Raw genomic sequence first — 19,814 nt, forward strand, 5'->3', positions numbered from 1 at the left:
AAGCCCACAGAGACAGGAAGCTGGGCATCCTGGGATTTGTAGTCATTTGGCACGCTCACCGCGGTCTCATACGGCCACTCCCAGAGTGCACTGGGCCGTAGGGATTTAATAGCTTTCCCAGACTCAAATATCTGTAACTCTCATAATACATTGTAATTAGTGCCCTCTCCTATCCCACCATTTATTATCTGCAAAAAAGGTCAGCTAGAGATTTCCGTTCATAGAGACAGGACTACAACTCCCATGGTGCACTGCAGTTGGTGGACTGCAACGCCCGCAATGCACCACGCCGAACTCTTCATTGGCTGAGAGAGGGACCTGACGCACCGTGTACCAGGACTGTTAGTTAATCGCCAAATCAGGACCCAGAGTGCCCTATGGCAGACGGACTACAACTCCCACAATGCCAAGGGAGACTCTTCTCAGTCCCTAACAGCAGGGGGCGCTATTGTGCATGCTGGGACTCGTAGTAATTGCCCTGTTGCCACCAAATGGTGATCTCTCCTTCGAGTCAGTGCTAACGCTAGTGCCCCAGTGCAGTGACGGGGTGTAGGGAGCAGGGTGAGTGGCTCACTAGGCAAGCACTTTCCTCTCAGAGTCACTTAGGGTGACGAGATGGCCTGATTTTATAGGGACAGTCCCAATTTGGGGAACTTTGTCTTCTAAAGGCACCTGTTACCCCCACCCACTGTCCCGGTTTTTCACATCCTAGAGTCACTGCTAACCCCAAAGCCGAGCGTGGTGAGTGGTGTCAGGGATTCAGTTAGGGGCTCCAGGCTGCAGGGACCATTGGAAGGAGCCCTGGCGCCCAGTGTCATGTTCTTAATCACAGCCCCATTGCTCCCCTAAACTGTTCCATTGCTCCCTCAGTGTAGAAAGCCACCGTTTTTCACCTTGTGCGCTGTTTCCGGTGGTATAGCTGGGGGCATTAGCACTTAGCCATTTTATTATTCAGGTTACACATGTCAATCGGTGCAGCAGCAGGCCCCTGGTAGCACATAAAATAGTTATGCAGTAATTGGGTCCATCTTTGCACAGGCCTTGCAACCAAAATACCTACTTTCCTTATGCTCACGTACTGGATTCCATGCTCCCAGACTTTCCTTGTTACTGCACAGGCTGCTTTGCCATATCATTGCCCTGCGTTTACAGGAATACTACCAAGTGCAAATACCCAGGTAAATCCCTCAGTGCCTAGGATTTGGACCAGAAAGGGTTGAATCTGGGTTAGCCACAAACTGAATCATTTTCACCAAAAGTCCCACTTCTCATCTTGCTTAGCGAAGGGCTGTGTGGCCCAGGGATGAATTCTGATTGACAAGACCGTGGATCTATTTTCATTTCTTCCACTGATTTGCTGCTTAGGAAAGTTGCTTCTTGCATTACTGCAATACAGACCAATAATCATAATAATCTCATGCAAGCTGTTTTTACACTGGTATCACTTCACTGACTTCAATGGAGGTCCTCCTGACATACAGGAGCAGAATGAAGACTTGAGATATTATTTTTCAGAAATGTGAGGCCTGATCCAAAGCCTGCTGAAGCCTATTTGCTAGTGTGCTGTGAACTATTAACATAAATCATTAAAGTTAAATCAAGATAAATTAGTAAAATCCCTTAATTTTTCCACTTTTGAAGGGTTGGGTATTGGCTAAGCTGCAGATGGTCACCACCCCCTAGACATTAGCGTGAAGAACTGGCAAGTCCCTGCTGTGTTAAAAATGGGTTATGAAGACCTCAGGTTTCAGAAGCTGAAAGAAGGTTAACCTCCAAATTTATTTCTCACTGATTATGATCTTTATTGTGAATTTCTCTCCATTTCTTATGAAATGAAACTGGTTGGGTTCACTCTTGTTTTTAGTCAGTTTTACTTTCTTGGCCATGTTAGAGCATGCTAGAGGAGGACTGGCCTAGCGGTTAAAGGTAGTGGTGTGGTACTTAGGAGAGTAGGATTCAGTTCTTGCCACTGTTGCAGAATTATGGTGTGACCTCAAGAGTTGTTTCCCCTGTCAGTGCCTCAGTTCCCTGTTTGGGACACAGAAATATTAACCCATTCTCTGCCTAGTCTATTCCAATTGTAAAGTCTTCAAAGCAGGGTTGTCTCTCTCTCACTACATGTGTGCACTGTGCCGGGCACCACGGGGCTCTGATCTTGGGGCCTTTATATGCTACTGTACATATCCTAAAAGAGACTGGGTTTCCATCACAGCTGGAAAATGTTTAAATAGTCTTCCTGCTCTCGCTCGCTCTCTCCCTCTCCCGCTCTCTCTTCACAAGCTAATAAAAACCATTTTCACTGAAACTTACAACAACCAAAAAATCATGGAAGCTCTTATCAGGTCCACTTCTGCAGTCACTTCTCAGGCAAAACTCCCACTGAAGTCAATGGAAGTTTAGTGTCATGAATGAAGTTAGAGTCAGGACTTCGCTCCCACCTCCTTTGATACTCATCTCAAAAATCTATCCTGAGCTTCCAAAGACTACAACCAGCCGTGCTCCTTCAAAAGAGATCTCTAGAGTTCCCTTCATGTATCCACTTCATCCCATGTTCTGTAGTTTTCCTTCGCCTCCACGGCATTTTTGCCTGTGGGAGTTCCTTAAACACACCTGCTCGTAAAAATGTCTCTCGTGCACTGTCATTACACCACCGAACCCAAATCATTTCCGAGCAAGGGCTGTTTCAGTGCCAGAAGTCATCAAAATCCATGCAAGGCAATGAAAACAAAAGAGGAGAGAGATCATCCTGTGAGTTGCTGTGGGAGCTTCTTTGGGATGTTCACAAGTCCACATCACTAGGTGGCAATGCGGAGCAGCTTCGCCTCAGATTTATTGAGCTATAACCTGGCGGAAGGGGCTTTGGTTACTATGTTTGTGATGTGGCTGGTTTTATATGGTTGTGTTAACTCTGAATAGTGGGGAGGAGTTATTTCTCCCTCTATGCGTTTGGTTGATTTACTTAGATAATTATAATGATATTACACGATCACTGCCGGCAACCTTGTCTAGTGGTTAGGGCTCTCTAAACAAAGTCAGAGATCCGGGTTGTATTCCCAGTTCAGCTACAAATCTGCTGTTTGACCTTGGCCAAAGCTGTTTCCCACTCTGCTTCTGTTTTCCTCTCCCACTTTGTCTGTCTACTATTTAGACTGCAAAGATCTCCAGAGCAAGGGCTGTCTCCCTCTATGTGCACACACAGTGCCTAGCATGATGGGACCCTGATCTAAGGGTTGGCCTGTCATAAATAGATAGCTAAGGGTTAATGTTTCTTTTACCTGTAAAGGGTTAACAAAGGGAACCAAACACCTGACCAGAGAACCAATCAGGAAACTGGATTTTTCAAAGTCAGGGAGGGAATTTTTGGATCTTTGGTCTTTTGTTGTCTCTCAGCTATGAGAACTTTTCTCTTCTAATCTTCTGTGTCCAACTTGTAAGTACAGGTAGAAAAACAATATAGGCTTTTATGTTGTTGGGTGTATTTACATGTGTGTAACTTGCTGGAATGTTTCAAATTGGATATCTTTTTGAATCAGACTGTTTATTCATATTTTTTTATAAGCAATAGCCCTGTATTGTCATCTTTTTACAGAGATATATGTTTATGTCTTTTTTCTTTCTTTTTACATAAAGCTTTCTTTTTAAAACCTGTTTGAGTTTTTCTCTGGTTAAGGAGAAAGGAAAGACAGGGGGAGAGGAAACACTACGCTCTGTGTTTAACTCTCCTAGTGTCTCAGGGCGGGAAGAAGCTAAGGAGGAGAGATAGAATCTCTTCTGTGCCTTGTATTTGGGGTTTGTCTCTTTGTGGAATAGAGGAGACATGCTTCTTGGTATTGTGATGTAAAGAGATTGCATCAATACTCCCAGGTTAGCCCAGAGAGGAAAGTCTGGGTGGGACAGAGAGAGGGAAGGGAAGTGGGTTATTTCCCTTTGTTGTAGGCTCAGGGTTTCTGAGTCTTGGGGTCCCTCCAGGGAAGGTTTTGGGGAGACCAGAGGGGGCCAAAACCCTGGAAATTTTGGATGGTGGCAGCGAGATCACTGGTAATAAGCTTGGGGGAGTTTCATACAAGCACCCAGATTTTGGACGCTAAGGTCCAGATTTGGGAAAGATGCATATGATATGGCCTCAGCCAGGATCAGGGCCCTGTTGTTTTACATGCTGTATGTAGACAGAGGGTTAATTACCACACCCTTCCTCACACTGAGTTGTACATTGTTCCTCAAGTAACCCCCTTGACTTCAGTGAGATTATGCCAAGCATAAGGCACAATCTAGTGACAGTCATAGTAGCACGATCTGGACCATGGTAAGAGACAGTCCCTTCTGTCTTCTGTCAAACTGGGAGGTGAAAGAAAGCAGCATGAACTTGAAAGGGGACTATTGGGCAGCCAACCACAATCACCAGATGGGATGAAGCATCCAGACTTTGGGGCTGAGCTAGTGACTCGGGAAGCAGACACGGACTATAAAGGAAACTCTTAAGAAGCTGGGACTGGATCTTCTCCAGCAAGATAAAACGGTTGCCCTCCTCCCTCTCTTCCAGTAGTGAGATATTGTAGTTAGCAGCATGAGCATTACAATTGTCATTATGAGGCTTCAGAATGATCAACCCATTGAGATGAATGGGAAAGTTCAGACCTCTTAGAGTTATTGTTTCAGGTGGGTGGCAAACTCAGGTAGACCTCACTGATCCGGTTAACAGCTGGTTCCTGCATCAGAAGTTAGCTTCGCAACCACAAGGGCTAGGACTAATGGTAATACACATACAATAATAATGATAATAATTAATACTTGTAGGGAACGAATTTTTTAATTAAATCTGGAAGTTCCACCTGCAAATGGGGATAACAGAATTTCCTTCTCCTCACCCTTTGTCCATCTTGTCTGCTTAGACTGTAAGCTTCCTGGAGCAGGGACTGTCTCTTGCTGTGTGTGTGAATACTCCCTAACACAATTGGGACCTACTCTCAGTTGAAGACTTATGATAATTAATAAATAATTAATAATTAGTATTAAAATAGTGGCTAAAGGCTTAAACTGAGAGCCGTTTCCCATTGTGTTACAAATGCCTTCAATTCAACAGTGCTGCCAGCCATGCTGAATGGCAGCGAAACCTGGGCACTGACAGAGAGAGAACAGCGGCTGTCAGTAGCTGAACGGGCAATGGAACCAGCTAGGTTGGGAATTTCCCCTCTGGAGTGTATCCCAAATGAAACGATTAGCGAACGCCGCGGTGTGAACGATATTGTCATGGAAAGCAGATATAATAAGATACGATAGGCGGGCCACAGAGCACGGTTCATGGACAATGGGTGGACCGCAATCATTCCTGAGTGGTACCTGCGAGAACAGAAAAGACCACCTGGTTGGCCTCCAAGAAGATGGGAAGGTGACACACTGTTAAACGTTTCGGACGAACGTGGAGAAGAAAGGCAAGAATGCGAGAAGAATGGTGGATGTGTTGTGACCGGCACAGTCTTAATGACAGCTGAAGACCGATCCATCCAGGGGATTATTAAAGCCACTGGGGGGGAAATTACCAGCTAAGCTGATCCAGCAAGGTACCGAGCACTCTGATCCTGACCCAGTGAAGCACTTCAGTGCATGCTTACAGCTAAGCACATGGTAGCCTTATTGAACTCCATGGAACCGCTCATTACTTAACTGCTTTGCTTGATCAGGGCCAAAGCGGTCAGGCCGAGATCCTTGAAGGTAGTTAGGTGCCTATCTCCAATTGAAATGAATGAGAGTTTAGGGGTGTAATTATCTTCAGCCCCTTGCAAGATCAAGCCCTCAGCTGCCAGGAGCTCTCCCCATTCAACCCTTGGCCCTGCTATTTCGACTGTCCGTTAATTATATGGAAGGGGGAGTACAGAAGTGGAAATCCCCAATATTCAGACCTTCACCAGTTTCAGTCCTGATTTAAGTTGGCTGCTTTTAATTGTAGTGTTGGGGGAAAGTGTGGTGGAGGGAGCTTATGAATCAGACATTAACAACTCAGTAACCTCTCCGGTCTGTTCACAACTTCGGCTGCCCCCCTGAAAAGATTTACTCACAGACTTGACTTCACAGGCTGTGAGTCGTCCCCTTATTCAAGGCCCTGACCCTGGATTCGGATCCACACAAGCAGGTCCTTGGCTTCAAAATCTCACAATTGTGACCACCACCACATTTTGGCTTTCCTTTTATCTCCCTTTTCATTTTAGAGCCTTTCAGGGAGGGTCACGTTTCCAAGCTTTTCTTTGCAACCAAAAGGGCTAGAAATATCTCTTCTTTAAATGAAAGCCAAGATTCTTACCTAATCCTATGACTCCAGCTTTAAGGAACATACTAAATACAGCCAGAGTTGGCCACATTGACACATACACATAAGTAGCTTCATTGTTGGGGCCTTAAGTATGTGGGCCATTGTTCATTAACTATAGCTGGAAACTCTGTTTACTTATTTATTTGTACAGGACCAATAGCAGCTCTGAACCAGAATGTTCTGTCCATATAAAGTATCTTTAGTTGGACAGTCTTGTATTTTCTTTTTTTCCTACCTTGTTTGCAACAAGACACGTTTAGGCCCAGCTCCTGCAAATCACTGACATGAGTGAGTAACTTAAATACACTTTGTAAGCCTCAGTGAACTCAGTGGGGCTACTCACAAATGGAAAGTTACCTGGGTGCTTCAGTGGTAATGGAAATGAGGATCTTAACTACATTTATTTTTTCTTGGTTTAAAACAAAAGCCTGATCCTCCAAATTGTTTCAGAGCTCTTTAGAATCATAGGGTTGGAAGGGACCTCAGGAGGTATCTAGTCCAACCCCCTGCTCAAAGCAGGGCCAATCTCCAGACAGATTTTTGCCCCAGATCCCTAAATGCCCCCCTCAAGGACTGAACTCACAAGCCTGCATTTAGCAGGCCAATGAGCCATCCTTCCCTTTGCAAGACCAGGGATGCAGACAAACTGAAATCAGCTCAGGCCCCGATCACAGCCACATGCTTAACTTTATGCCTGAGCATAAATTCAATTGATGTCAGTGGGGTTGGTACATATGTGAAGTTAAGCAGGTGCATAAATCTTTGCAAGACTGGGAGTCAGATTTTGACTTAATTCCGGGGTGCGGAGAGAGGAAACTGTTGTTGGATATTTGTACCTTTAGCTTGAAAACCGTGAACCAAAATCCTGTATCATTTGCCTGATTATTCATCCTTAGAAGCTGGATATTTTATCATTAGCTAATTATTATGTTGCAACCAGCCAAATTTACCTGGAGGCTTCCATCCCCCCACCCCGAGGCTAAATAATTAGTATTGTCATTAGTTTGCAACAAGACAAATCTAGGGGGTTAGTCCCCCCTCCTAACCTCCCCAAAAGTCACCTGGATGCTGTATTTGTAGGAGTATTAATTGTATGGTGCAACATGACAATATTTAGCTGGATTCTGCCTCCCGGGCCTGTAGAGTGACCAGACAGCAAATAGGAAAGATCAAGATGGGGGGGTAATAGGAGCCTATGTAAGAAAAAGACCCAAAAGTCAGGACTGTCCCTATAAAATCAGGACATCTGGTCACCCGACCAACCTGGGAGCTGGACACGTCATTGATCAATTATTGATTTGCAACAACTGTAGCCAGATCCGCCCCCCGGATACTTGGGGTTAGGAACATTTTCTTTTGTTACAAGACAAATGTAGCACCACAGACTCTTTCTTTGCAACTGTGTTTGCCTGCACCTGAGCGTCTCCAGCCTGGAGTCTCTCTCCCAAGCCCCCCCTCCACGCCCACCCCTTTGTATCTGTTCGCTCTGGGCTCCGCGCCCTCAGCCCCCCCCAGCGCTTACTGCTCCTCCCGGGGGGGGGCGTTACACCAAGTGGTGAGACTGGGACAAGGCATCAGCAAACGAGCCTCCGATCGCATCCACCGGGAGGGGGGTGGGGAAGGGAGGGAGCAATTGAATTTCAAACACAAACAACTGCATGGGGCACCGAGCCGTCTCCCGGGAGCCAACCTGCTGCTAGCACCACCTGGGCGCCGCTGGCTCCTGCCCCCCCCACCCCCGCCCCCAGGCCGCTTGTTCTCCGGAGGGGTGGGGGAGAGCTGCCTGCCAGATCGCTGGGTTTTGCCTCCAAACTTCCCCCTCCTCCCCCCCCGACGCACACCTAAGCCCCCACTTTCCAGCAGCCTGGCGCTCAGGGCGAAGATGTCCCGGTCCAACAGGCAGAAGGAGTACAAATGCGGGGACCTGGTGTTTGCCAAGATGAAGGGTTACCCCCACTGGCCTGCTAGGGTAAGGAGCCTGCAAAGGGGGGGGGCTGTGTGCAAAGGGGGGGAGATCGACACTGCCCCCCCAGTTGCATAACGCGGGCTTTTTGCACGTTGCACGGGGGGTGCAAGGCCGACCAGGCTCAGCGCCCCCGGCTGGCCCAGGCTCGCTCCCTGTATGGCATGGCATGGGAGCCTGGAGATCTAGGTTATTGGGAGCCTGGGCATCTGGGATAGACCCTAGAGATCTGGAGCGGGACTCAGCCCGTGCATGGGATTAGAAACCTAGGCATGGGGGCCCGGAGCCCTGGAAGTGGGGCACCACCTGCGGAGGGGGATTTGGATTATAAACCCCGTGGCTCTGAAATTAAACGTAGCCAGGGAACCTATGGAGTCTTTCCTGGAAAACAGAGATTAGGGGATAACACTGCAAAACCTGGGATAGAACAGGGCCTGGGAGCCTACCGATTAGAAATGGAGCACTGCCTGACAAGGATTATAAACCCTCAGATTATCTATATAACTCTCAATTTTACCAATGCCCAAGAGAGTGTGATATCGGGGTTCAGGTTTTGTAGTTTCTTCATAATCTCTTTTCAGCCATATTTCAGAGGATCGAATTTCAGCTTCCACGTGAGAGGTGTATTTTATATAGTTTGTGTGAAATCAGGTCAGATAAATTATATGGAAAAAAAGAAATTCAGTGTAGATGCTGGCATCTGTGCAAGCACAAAAACTGAAATTAGGCCGTATAATAGGGAACAAAGTAGATTTGTAACTAGGTTAATCCATTACTTTGTTTTAATGAATGTTTGTATATTCTGGCGTGAGCATTTTCATGCTGGACAATACATATATTGCTCTGAAAGAAAAGACCACCTCATAAATGTATGGAGGACAGGTGAATATTTAAAAAAAAAAAAGTGCACAAGAATCTGATTAGTGTTCCCTGAGTGTTTACATGGTCCTGTCTGGTTTCATGCTGTGCAATAGGCATCCCTGGGAACAGAACTTAGATCATACACCTGTATATGGGAAGCAAAGTAGGTTATAATAAATATATATAGTGTATCTTTGTGGCACATACAGTATTTCACCTTTGTCAGTGTGTTTCTACAATCGTGCATTATTATTCCATCAGGGTTAAAAGCTGGTGCAACTTAAAAATAAATATCGCTTGGTCTGTTACCTGCTCATGAAAATGGTGCAGTTTGTTTAAAAAGTAAACTGGGTTGTATTCAAAGTTTTCTGCTAGGGGGTGTTCTTGCATTTTTTTTTTTTACTAATCTCCTTGGAGACAGTAAGTGAGACTAGACTTTCCCTGTTGTGTTTTAGTGGGAGGAGGGGAATTGGAGGGGGTACCAATGGGATTGTCATATTTCATCCTCAGTGCTACAAGCAGAGCTCTTTTTTCATTTTTGTAATATTAGCGGCCAAACAGAATTAAAGCTGCAGTCAGGAGGTCTCTAGTAACTGCTTTTGCCTTCTTTGTCAGAGCTTTAAGGGTTGTTTATTTATCTTGTAAATTTCATTTAAAGGCAGGGTAGTTCCATGTAGGCCCCCTGGGCCCTGTGGGCCAATCTCCAGCTGGTGTAAAGTAGCTCCCATGTGTTACAGCAGCTCAGGACCTGGCCCTTTTGGGGGTTCCTTTGTCGTTTGATTGGCTGGAATTTTAATTTTGCACGGTACTAAACAGCAAATGCCCAGCTAGTGCTAAGAAAGTTTCTCTGCGAAGCTGTTGGCTCAGCCTAGGAAATGCGGGTGTAATTCTGGAAGCACGTGTGCTGGTCCGTTGCCTGCTTGTGGCGGGGAAGGTTTATCAGACCAGGCTGCAGACGACATATTTTATAAGCTGGTAACACAAATGTGGACATGTGTTTTCTTCATTACTTCAAACTAACGGCAGAAAAAAAAACAAACCAAAACCGAACCCGAACTTCAGATTAGACGTTTCCTTCATATTTTGACCTAGTTTAGTTTTGTGCTTCTGTTAGAGTGAAACTCTGTTAACAGACCTGGGTCGTAGGCCCACAAGCTCAGAATTCTAACCATTTGGTTCCCTTACTGGGATGGGGGCCCTGTTTTGTGTCTGTGTGCGCACACGTGTGTGTGTGCGTGCGCGCTGCTCAGTTGTAACATAGGTCCCACGAGTAATTTCTGAGCACGTGTGGGGTCCTTGGAGTCACGTGGTGTGCCAGACGCTATGAGGCTGGGGTAGGGAATTGTATCCCAGTGGGACTACATGGGTGATGACACACCAGAGCAAAACCCTATAATGCAGTTGTGCTGCACTGGTACACAGTGGGGTTAACCAGTGAAGGAAGAAAAAAATCAGTACAGGCCCCCCGTTGCACCAGTGGAGCTCATGGATGTTGGGGCTAGGGGGTAGGTGTTGCAGTGTCTCTAAGTACATTGATGTAGCTACAGTAGAGCAAAAATCCCAGGAGAGACTGAGAGGTGCAGAGCCCAGGCATAGGATTATGTTGCCGGAGAATTCGTGCATTGGTTATAATTTAATTTCGCTCCTAGGTGGTGCTGCTCAGGTTAAACGTACTTTGTTATTTCATAATGAGCCTGATTTGATGTTACTGGCTGTGTCCGAACAGCTGGATATCATAAAGTGGGATTCCTACACGATTGCCCCGATTCTGGGTCTGTGCAGAGAGCCTGACTCTGTTGCAGCTGGCAGGAGTTCTGCCCTTGTTTGAACTGGAACCAGAGTGGGGCTGGTTGGCACACGTGTGAACACCTACATTTTAAAAATCAATATGAATATTTCGAGCATTATGGGGGAGTGTTCTGCACTCCCCGGGCTGGGCCCATCCAAGCCAATGGCAAAGCCCTGATCCAGGCTTTTGGGCTCTGCCATAGTGTTGTTGTTTAATAATAACGAGAGGAAGATCGAGTCGAAGTCCTGATTCAGCAAAGCGCTTGGCCCATGTACGTAACGGAAGAAGTGGGTTTTTTACCCAGGAAAGTTTATGCTCAAATAAATCTGTTAGTCCTTAAGGTGCCACCGGATGCCTTGTTGTTTTTGTGGATAAAGACTAACACGGCTACCCCCTGATACTGAACTGATAGCTGGGGACTTAAGCATGTGCAGCGCTTGGCAGAATTGGGGCCTGCACCCTGGTTCTCCTGAGCCCTGCTGTTGTCCCCAGACGTAGGTGTGAGCAGGGGCTGCAGCATATGTGCTCGGGGGAGTGAGGTTTTCCTCGCTGCTTTACTTGGGGCTTCTTTGGGGCCTGATCCTGCTCTTATAGAAAGACAGCGAGAGCCTTCACCAAGCGCTTCAACGGCAAGCCAGCTCCAGATCTTTAAGAGAGAGACTTCGCCAGGAATCTAGTCGCTCTGGAGCGAGAGGGTGGGGAAGGCAGACTCTTGCTTCAGAATACGTTGCTGGTTATTTTTAAGTGGTTGATGATGCAGTTTAAAATTTCCTTGGAGGATTTGCCCCCACCCTCTTCCTCCTCGGTGCAGACAGAACAGTCTGAAACCGAAAGCGATTTCAAATGGAAAAATCGCCCCAAAGAGCAGCATGTTTGAAAGCCATGGAGAGGGTTCAAAACCTCCTGAGTTTTGCAGCCCAGCCCTCCCTCCCCCATCTCTCTCCCCCTACCTCCTGGCTTTTGTGGAATTGTGTTTAGTTTCATACTGTGTGGGGGGAAGGGCAGGGGGATACTAACTTGGCTCTGGCCTGGAAATGTGTTTGAAAGGAGCTTTTCTAGGAGGAGCCGATTCTGAACGTTTCCAGCGTGGGGGGGGGGGTTATTTGGGGGGGATAGGAAGGGGGCAGCTTGGGCCAGGTTCTTGTTTGGGGGCTTTTGATCTCTGGCTTGAGGGGAGCAGCGATGTTGCTATTCAGATTAGTTACGTTTCTCCCAGCCCGATTAAGGGGGGAGAGAGGCCTGCTGCGTTTCTCGGGGACCTCCCAAAGGGATGTGTCTTTTAATTCCCGGCTGCAGTTTTGCTTCAGGAGAGGAAAATCTCTGGACCTGGGCCTGATTCTCCTCTTCGCTTATGCTGCCCAGAGGGGCCTAGGAGTGTGGAGGGGGTGAATTACAGGAGTACCCGCTTTAAGGCCCCTTGACGTGCCTCAGGGCCTCTCGGCGGAGTCACTGGGAACCGGGCTCTGCAATTTCCGCTGGGAATTCGGCGGGGGGAGCCAGCTTGCCTGAGCTCCCTGGAGATCAAATTATAAAACCAGAGCGTGGGGTTGGGGGAGGAGGGGAACATGGGCAGGTTTCGTATTGGGCGTGTGATCAGCTCGGTGCACACAAAGAACAGCTCTCTCATGAATTGTTCGTAGGCCAGTCAGAGCTCGAGGCCCCGGTCTGGGCCCCCGTGTGCCGGGTGCTGCGCAGACGCGCGAGAGACGTGCCCTGCCCCGAAGAGCGCACGGGCAGTTGTTTCTCTGATGCCAAAATCAAGTTTGTCCCTTTGCAGCCATGTGAAGATGAGGGGCTGTATCCTCTGTTCCCTGCACCTTGTGCCGCCGTTCGCACCAGTGCAGTGATGTAAAGGACTCCCACATCAGAACGGTAGCGTTGCTCTCTCTGTTTGCCTTGGGATAAAGGACACGACAGGCATCAGGGCAGTGGGAATAGGACCCAGTAGATTTGCTCGTGGTAGTAAGCACTGCTGTCGGGAGCGAATATCCTGCAACTCAAGAGTCTAATCCTGCAACTCGCCTGCCAGGGAGGAATCCTTCGTCAGGGCAGGAAATGGCTGCAGGATGCAGCCTTGGAAGGGCAGATGCTCCTGGCCTTACTCCCACAGATAATCCCATTACTCATGTGAGTAGACCGAGCAGGGTTGCTCACAGAAGAAATGAGCCAATTTGTTTAAACCTTAAAGATTTCTTGTTAATGTGTTTTGGTCTGGTGCATTCGTGCAAAATACCCCAGGTCTAAATCAGGTGTGAGTGGAATCTGAAGAGACAATCAATAAATTAAAAATAGAGAGACATAAACAGGAGAGAGGTGTGACCAGTGGGGACTGCTTGAAAGCCAAATTATTTAGATCATAGCTCACTTAGATCGTCGGCTCTTTCAGGGCAGGAGCCGTCCGGGAGCCTGCACGGCACCTACCACAATGGGGTTCTTGGCTGGTCCCTAGGCTCTACTGTAATTAACATGACTAACCAACCTTCACTATTAACATGTCTCCTTAGTTTTAGGTTGAGATTTACCGGGATCCCCAGTGGGTTTAAACTCCCAGTTCCCATGATGGGATTTGGGCAGCTTTGAGAGGGCCACCAAGCGAACGTCGTCATCACTACCACCTCAAAGGAAAAAAAATCCCAACAAACCTAACCCATGAAATAATATTTGTAACCTAAGGGATGGAGGGGATGATTGGCCTTGTGGTTGAGGTACTAGCCTGGGACTCAGGAGATCCAGGTTCAATTTCCAGTTCAGCTGGGTCCAGTTGCTCCAGCTCTGTAGGCCTCTGTTCTCCATACTAATAATTACACCGATCATGGTAACACTTAGAGGCCTCGACCAAGGCTGAGACAGTGCCAGGTGCTGTACGTAGGTGTGATATGAGACAGTCCCTGCCAAAAGAGTTCACAATCTAAATATAGACAAGAAGTTGGAGGGGAAACTGAGGCATTGAGAGGAATGGTCACCCAGAAGGCCTATGGTACGGATGAGCGTCGAACCCAGGTCTTCGTAGCCCAGCCCTTTAAGCACAAGGCCGCGCTTCCTCTTGATTTTAGGACCTTGGTGGTGTCTGTTCAGAATTCCAGCTCGGCAGAGCAGGAATCACATCTCTCTCTGTCTGTGCAGCCCCTGGTACAATGGAGCCCTGATCTCTGTTGAGGCCTGTCGCTGCAGGTAGCAATACAGACATACGTGCAGCACACAGCAGCTACAGTCGTTCTGTGTTCCCGACCTTAGGGACGTCCCCTCTGCAGCTGTGGGATCCAAGTCCCTTCTTAATTACAATCAAATTATTTATTTACAGAGACTTCAGAGGAGGTGTTGCAGGTTTGCTCCTGATCCTTCCAGGGGAGTGGGGGGAAAGGTGCTCAGCACCTTTCAGAATCGTGGCCCCAAGAGGCTCCTGTGGCTGGATGCATACATGCATACATGAGATTGTGGGGGGAGGAGGTGGATCTTTGGCACCCTGCAGGATTGGGCCCTTCAGCTGTTCTTGGCGCTTCCTTCCTTGTGCTCCCTGCCTCTTTAAACAAGAAACTGGATCCAGTTGGCCTTGTTGCTGCAAGCCCCAGGCTCCGCTGCCGCTTTATGGAGCTGGTCTCCGCGGGCCGCGCACGCCATTTGTTCTGAAAGGCAAGAAACTAGTCGGGAACCTCTTAAAGGGAAACGCCATGTGAATCTGTATCCAGGCCCCTGCTGTCTCCGTGCAGTGACACCACCGGGCTCTCTTCTCTCTCCATCTTTCTAGAGCGATGCGGAACCCAGCCTGCCAATTTCTGACAGGGATCCCGGGTTTGGTCTCAGCCCCCACATCAGAGCGAGGTGGCGGCCGCATCCCCAGAAGCAGTGAAAGGACAGGACTCGGCTGAATATAAAAAGGCTTTTTATTGTGGCTGCTGGACTCAGACAGACCCTGTGGTCTTTTCTGGCTTCCAGTCGCACCCCATGTTGCCGAATGCTCAGGCTACCTGTGCACCGCCTGCAGCCACCTGAATTTCCTCCTCTTGCCACCCCTGTCAACCTCAGTTTCCCCATCTGTTAACGATAGGGACTTGCCCAAGGGCATGTGGTATCTGTGGCAGAGCTGGGAATTGAACCTGGCTCTCCCAAGCGACTGCCTGGAGTGCAGGACCTGCCTTGCCCTCTTGATCCTGGCCTGCGGGGCGAGTCCCAATGTTTCGCTCCAGATACAAGCACAGAGATTAGGTGCGGTTCTGGTGTGGGAGCGGCTGCAGGGAGGGTGCCTGGGTCACTGCGTTCTGTCCCCCTGCAGCAGCCAGGCCCTCCTGGATAATGCTGCCTGAGCCACGCCCTTCTCAGTGCTGGGCGAGGCAGCTTTCTAGCCAGGCTGGGTCACTGCTTGGGTCCTGTCTGGACAAAGTTGAGGCTCTGCTGTAGCCAGGGCCCACCGATTGCTGCAGGGTCTGGTTGAGCAGCCTGTGGGCCCGATGGTGCGGGGTGCCATGGGGGCGTAGTGCTGAGTGCTCTCAGCTCCCAGCGGCTTCAATGGGAGACCCTGCCGAGGGCTGGACTCCCAGATCCCAGCCCTGTTAGCTTTGGATCCACCTGGGATAGGTCTGTTACCTTGTGCCTCTGGGGGGCCCTGATCCTCAGTGATGCTGAGACCACTCTGGCAGCAGAAGGGGTTGAAATGTCCCCTTAAGAATTGTCCCCCGAGTAGGGGGGCCCTCTGGCTGGTGTGAGACTGTCGTAACCCTGCATCTGCTCTGCTCCCAGCCCCTGTGAACTACTCTGTGGCTATTCCCTGCTTCCTGGGGGCACAGAACCAGAGTGTTAAATTAGAGCAGCCCTGAGGCTGCTGCGATTGGCAGTGGGCCCTGGAATCTGGGAAGCACAAAGGGGGCTCAATGCCCCAAACCCAGCAATGGAGTAGCTGAGAACCAGGCTGCACGCGGGTGTGTCTCAGTCCTGGCCAGGCTGACCGTGTTGGCCGTGTGAGAGAAAGGGGCTCCGAGGAGGAGCCTTTCCCAGCTCAGCAGCTCGAAGGGGAGCTGCCCTCGGTTTAGCTGAGGATTTCAAAGTACTGTCCCGGCAGGACCGAGGCTTCACACTTCCTCTGCCTGGTGGTTCTGGCTTTGCTTTCCCCCCCGAGCTGTTTGCTCACCACTGTTCCCGGGTGTGACTCTCGCTTCGGGCCTGATTCCCCATCATGCTTAGCCGCCCCCCGCTCGGAGACACAGGTGGTTCCGGCAGATCATGGGCTCTGGAGAGTTTTTTCTTTAAAGGATTTTCTGGAGCAGCCTGTTGCGGTTTCCAGGCTCAGTGCGACGTTGGATCCATCAGCATCCTCTCCTAGCAGCCTGTTACGTGCCTACAGGGTGATGGGAGACCCAACATGTCCAAAGTTCTGTACAGCTTCAAGGGCTGCTTGCAGAGTGGCCTAGTGGCTAGAACACCAGACTGGGAGTCAGGAGACCTGGGTTCTATTCCTGGTTCTGCCACTGGCCTGCTGGGAACCTTGGGTGATCAGGCCCACTCCATGCCTCAGTTTCCCCATCTGTAAAATGGGGCTAATGACACTGACCTTTTGGAAAGTGCTACAGGAGCTACTGCTGAAGAGCATGAGGTTGTTGTTATTTAGAAATGGGGTGTGAGGAAGGCTGGCCTTGAGATTAGGCCCAGGAAGATCCGTGTTTGAATTCTGTCTCTGCTGCTGGCCTGCTGAGTGCCCTTGGTCAAATCGCTTAGCCCTTGTCTACACAAAGCAGCAGAACCTTTGTAATAACACTGGTCTAGTTAAAGCGGTGCAGCGAGGGTGCAGGGCTACTGGTATAAAGGTGCTTAAACCGGGGGTAGCCAGTTCCATACAGGCAGAGGAATAAGCTATACTGGGCTAAGGTACCTTTGTACTGGCATAGCTGCGTCTGTGCTTCATGTTGCGCTGGTATAACTAGATGAGTGAGAAAATCATGCCCCTAGCTGAGGGGTCAGCAGCCTTTCAGAAGTGCTGTGCTGAGTCTTCATTTATTCACTCTGATTTAAGGTTCCGCGTGCCAGTCATACATTTCAACGTTTTTAGACGGCCTCTTTCTCTGAGTCTGTAATATAGAACTAAACTATTGTTGTATGGAAAGTAAATGAGGTTTTTTAAATGTTTGAGAAGCTTCATTTAAAATTAAATTAAAATGCAGAGCCCTCCAGACCAGTGGCCAGGACCTGGGGAGTGGGAGTGCCACTGAACATCAGCTTGTGTGCCATAGATTGCCTACCCCTGCCTTACTGATGCAGTTATACTGGTATAAGGATTGTGGGTAGATCGGGCCAATTTGCCTCGCTATTGGAAATCTCCCCCCAGTACTAAAGTCTTGTTGGGTTTGGCCAGTGAGATAAGTTCCCAAGTATCTTCCTCTCTTTGACTGATGAGAAGGGCCTTATCAGCTCCGAATGAGGGGGATAAGTTAAGGAGATGGGATCTGAACGTGCCTGGGATTCTAGGCAGGGCCGCCCAGAGGATTCAGGGGGCCGAGGACAAAGTGGGGGAGCTCCGGTGCTTATACTCACCCAGTGGCGGTCCGGGTCTTCAGCGGCGGGGGGGCCCTTCAGTCACTCTGTGACTTCGGCGGCACTGAAGTGCCCCCCGCTGCTGAAATGCCGCCGAAGACCCGTACCGTTGCCAGGCCAGGGCTCGCAGGGCCCCTGTGGGGCCCAGGGCCTGGGGCAAATTGCCCCACTTCTCCCGCCCCCGCCCCCCCCGGGCAGCCCTGATTCTACCATCAAGGTCCCGGCCTAACGGATCAGCTGTGATCAGGAGCTGCTGCGTTTAACCGGGCACCTAACCCACCCCCAGCATTGGCCATGAAGGGGGAGCGCCCCCTACTGAGTCATACGCACTGCTTCCTCCAGCACTATGGCTGCGGGGGAGGTTCACCCCGACTCCGAGGGACACGTGGGTCCTATTGAATCATCAGGACCCCTTCCAGCAGGACAGTGGATTTCCCATCCAGTCGTGGAGTGAAGCAGACCTTGCTTAGCTTGTACTGTGCATTCTACCCATAACCCACCACCTCCTAGAAACACCCCCAAAGCCAATTGGGTCGGCCACATCAGTGACGCCATCCCAGCGTTCCAGAGATGGCCCTGAGGGAGTGGGCAGCTTCTCCTCAATGCACACCCAGCCCTTCAAATGCATCGCCCTGTTCCCCCAGGGCACGGTGCCCAATCTCAGGGTCTCCTTCAGGCCCGGGCTGGCTCTTCCGTGACTTCCAAGCTGGCTTTCGTTCAGCGTCGGAGTTTCCGAATTTCCCGCAAAAAGGAATTTTCACAGGTTTTGTGGAAATGTTCGTTGTATTATCACTTACCACGTCAACAGTAATTTAGGATGTCCAATTTCAAAATGGAAAGTCAACATACTCTTTTCTGCAGATGGCAAAAATTGAGCGTTACGACCTTATCAAAATGCTTCATTTTGATTTCCCTCTCCCCAAAAAACCAGACAAACCCTAAATTTTGTCAAAATCACTGTGTTCCTGCGGGAAGTTTCAATTTCAGCGCAGTGACGTTTTCCAGTGGAAAAAAGTCCTGCTGGAAAATTCTCACTCGGCGCTAGTCCTGGGGTGAAGTTCTTCTCGATAAACGAGACCGCAACAGATTTTCCAGCTGGATCTCGGTCTCGGAGATGCTAATTTAATTCCAGAGTTTTTCTGGTTTTACTCTGAGATTAGAACCTGGCTGACTTTCTGCGCATCCGCAGCGCGCTCCATGACTTGCTGAGTAGCCCTTTGCCACCCACCCGAGAGAGTTGGTTTTGAGTCCTCCTTCGGAAGGCAGATGACACGAGTGTATTTGTCCTCAGCCCAGCCTCTGCCTGTCCTGATGGACGTCTGTTCACCTCGCACGGTGTGATCCGGGCACGGGAAAGGGTCGGGGTGCTGTTTGGAGGAGGAGGTGCAGAGGCCAGCAGTGTGCAGCAGATACTGCCCCAGAGCCTGCGGGAGTTAATCTGGTCTTGCCTTGCTTGTCTCCTCTCAGCACTGCTGGGAGCCTCCGAACTGCTCACTGGGCTCCAATCCACCAGGGCCCTCTGTGCAGAGCCAGCCCAGCCCTCCTTTCCCTGCCCAGCTTACAAGACGTGCAGTAATGCAGACGCGTCGCATGCCAGGCTGGCTGAGGGGATGTCTGGGGCTCTCCAGTGGCAGAGAGTGAGTGCAGTATTATTTTCTTTTCTTTGTCCTGTTCTTCAGGCCTGTCCCGTTCCCTCCTGCCCAGCCCTATTGTCTGGGGCAGTGCCTGGGGGCTATTGTCTGAGTAGCATCCCTTGCTCTGACCCTCATCCCTTGCTGGGGGAGCCGGCTTCTCTCTAAAGCAAGGACTCTGGCGTTCAAGGAGTCAGCGTGTGCTAAAAATGCTACAGTACCAAGCCCAGGATCACGTTCCCTGCCACAGCCTCTTGGCACGGCGTGGAGGCAGCGGAGACGGAACTCTCAGCCTCCTGTTCTGAGTGCTGGGAGAATCACCCGCTTGAGGAGTGCAGTCTAGGGCCTGTGACATGCCACTGAACTGCTCAGATTCCATCCAGCAGAGGGCAGGGAGGCACGTCTTTACCATCCACATGGTGGTAGCGGCTAGGATCCCCACTCATGGGCCAAGACCCCATTGTGCTCGGCGCTGTACGGACATATAGTAAGAGCCCCCCCACCTCCCCTCCCAAAGAGCTTACAGTCTAAATAGCCAAGGCAGACAAAGAATGGGAAGGGGAACTCAGGAACAGGAGGGGAAGTGACCCAGCAGGGAGGCCAGGTTTCCCGAGTCCTAGTCATTAGGCCACACGGCCTGCCCACAACACTCTAGCTAAACAGGTAACAAATGTTGTCAGTCTGTCACACTGCTACAGCAACAGTCTGAATTTTCATCGTGTGCCCCCATTTTACAGGTGGGGAAAC

The 19,814-nt window shown here is 49.7% G+C and overlaps 1 protein-coding gene across 1 annotated transcript in view; it reads left to right on the forward strand.

Annotated features, from left to right (window-relative positions):
* The first annotated feature begins 7,854 nt into the window (after nt 1-7,854).
* HDGF (heparin binding growth factor) overlaps nt 7,855-19,814 on the forward strand; it is a 33,995-nt gene continuing 22,035 nt past the window's right edge. Inside the window, exon 1 of the mRNA XM_032792094.2 lies at nt 7,855-8,273. Within this exon, the coding sequence (XP_032647985.1) occupies nt 8,187-8,273 (87 nt within the window). The 5' untranslated portion in view covers nt 7,855-8,186. The remainder of the gene's footprint in view (nt 8,274-19,814) is intronic.

This window comes from Chelonoidis abingdonii, chromosome 11 (genome assembly GCF_003597395.2).
Source record: "Chelonoidis abingdonii isolate Lonesome George chromosome 11, CheloAbing_2.0, whole genome shotgun sequence".
Lineage (NCBI taxonomy): Eukaryota > Metazoa > Chordata > Testudines > Testudinidae > Chelonoidis > Chelonoidis abingdonii.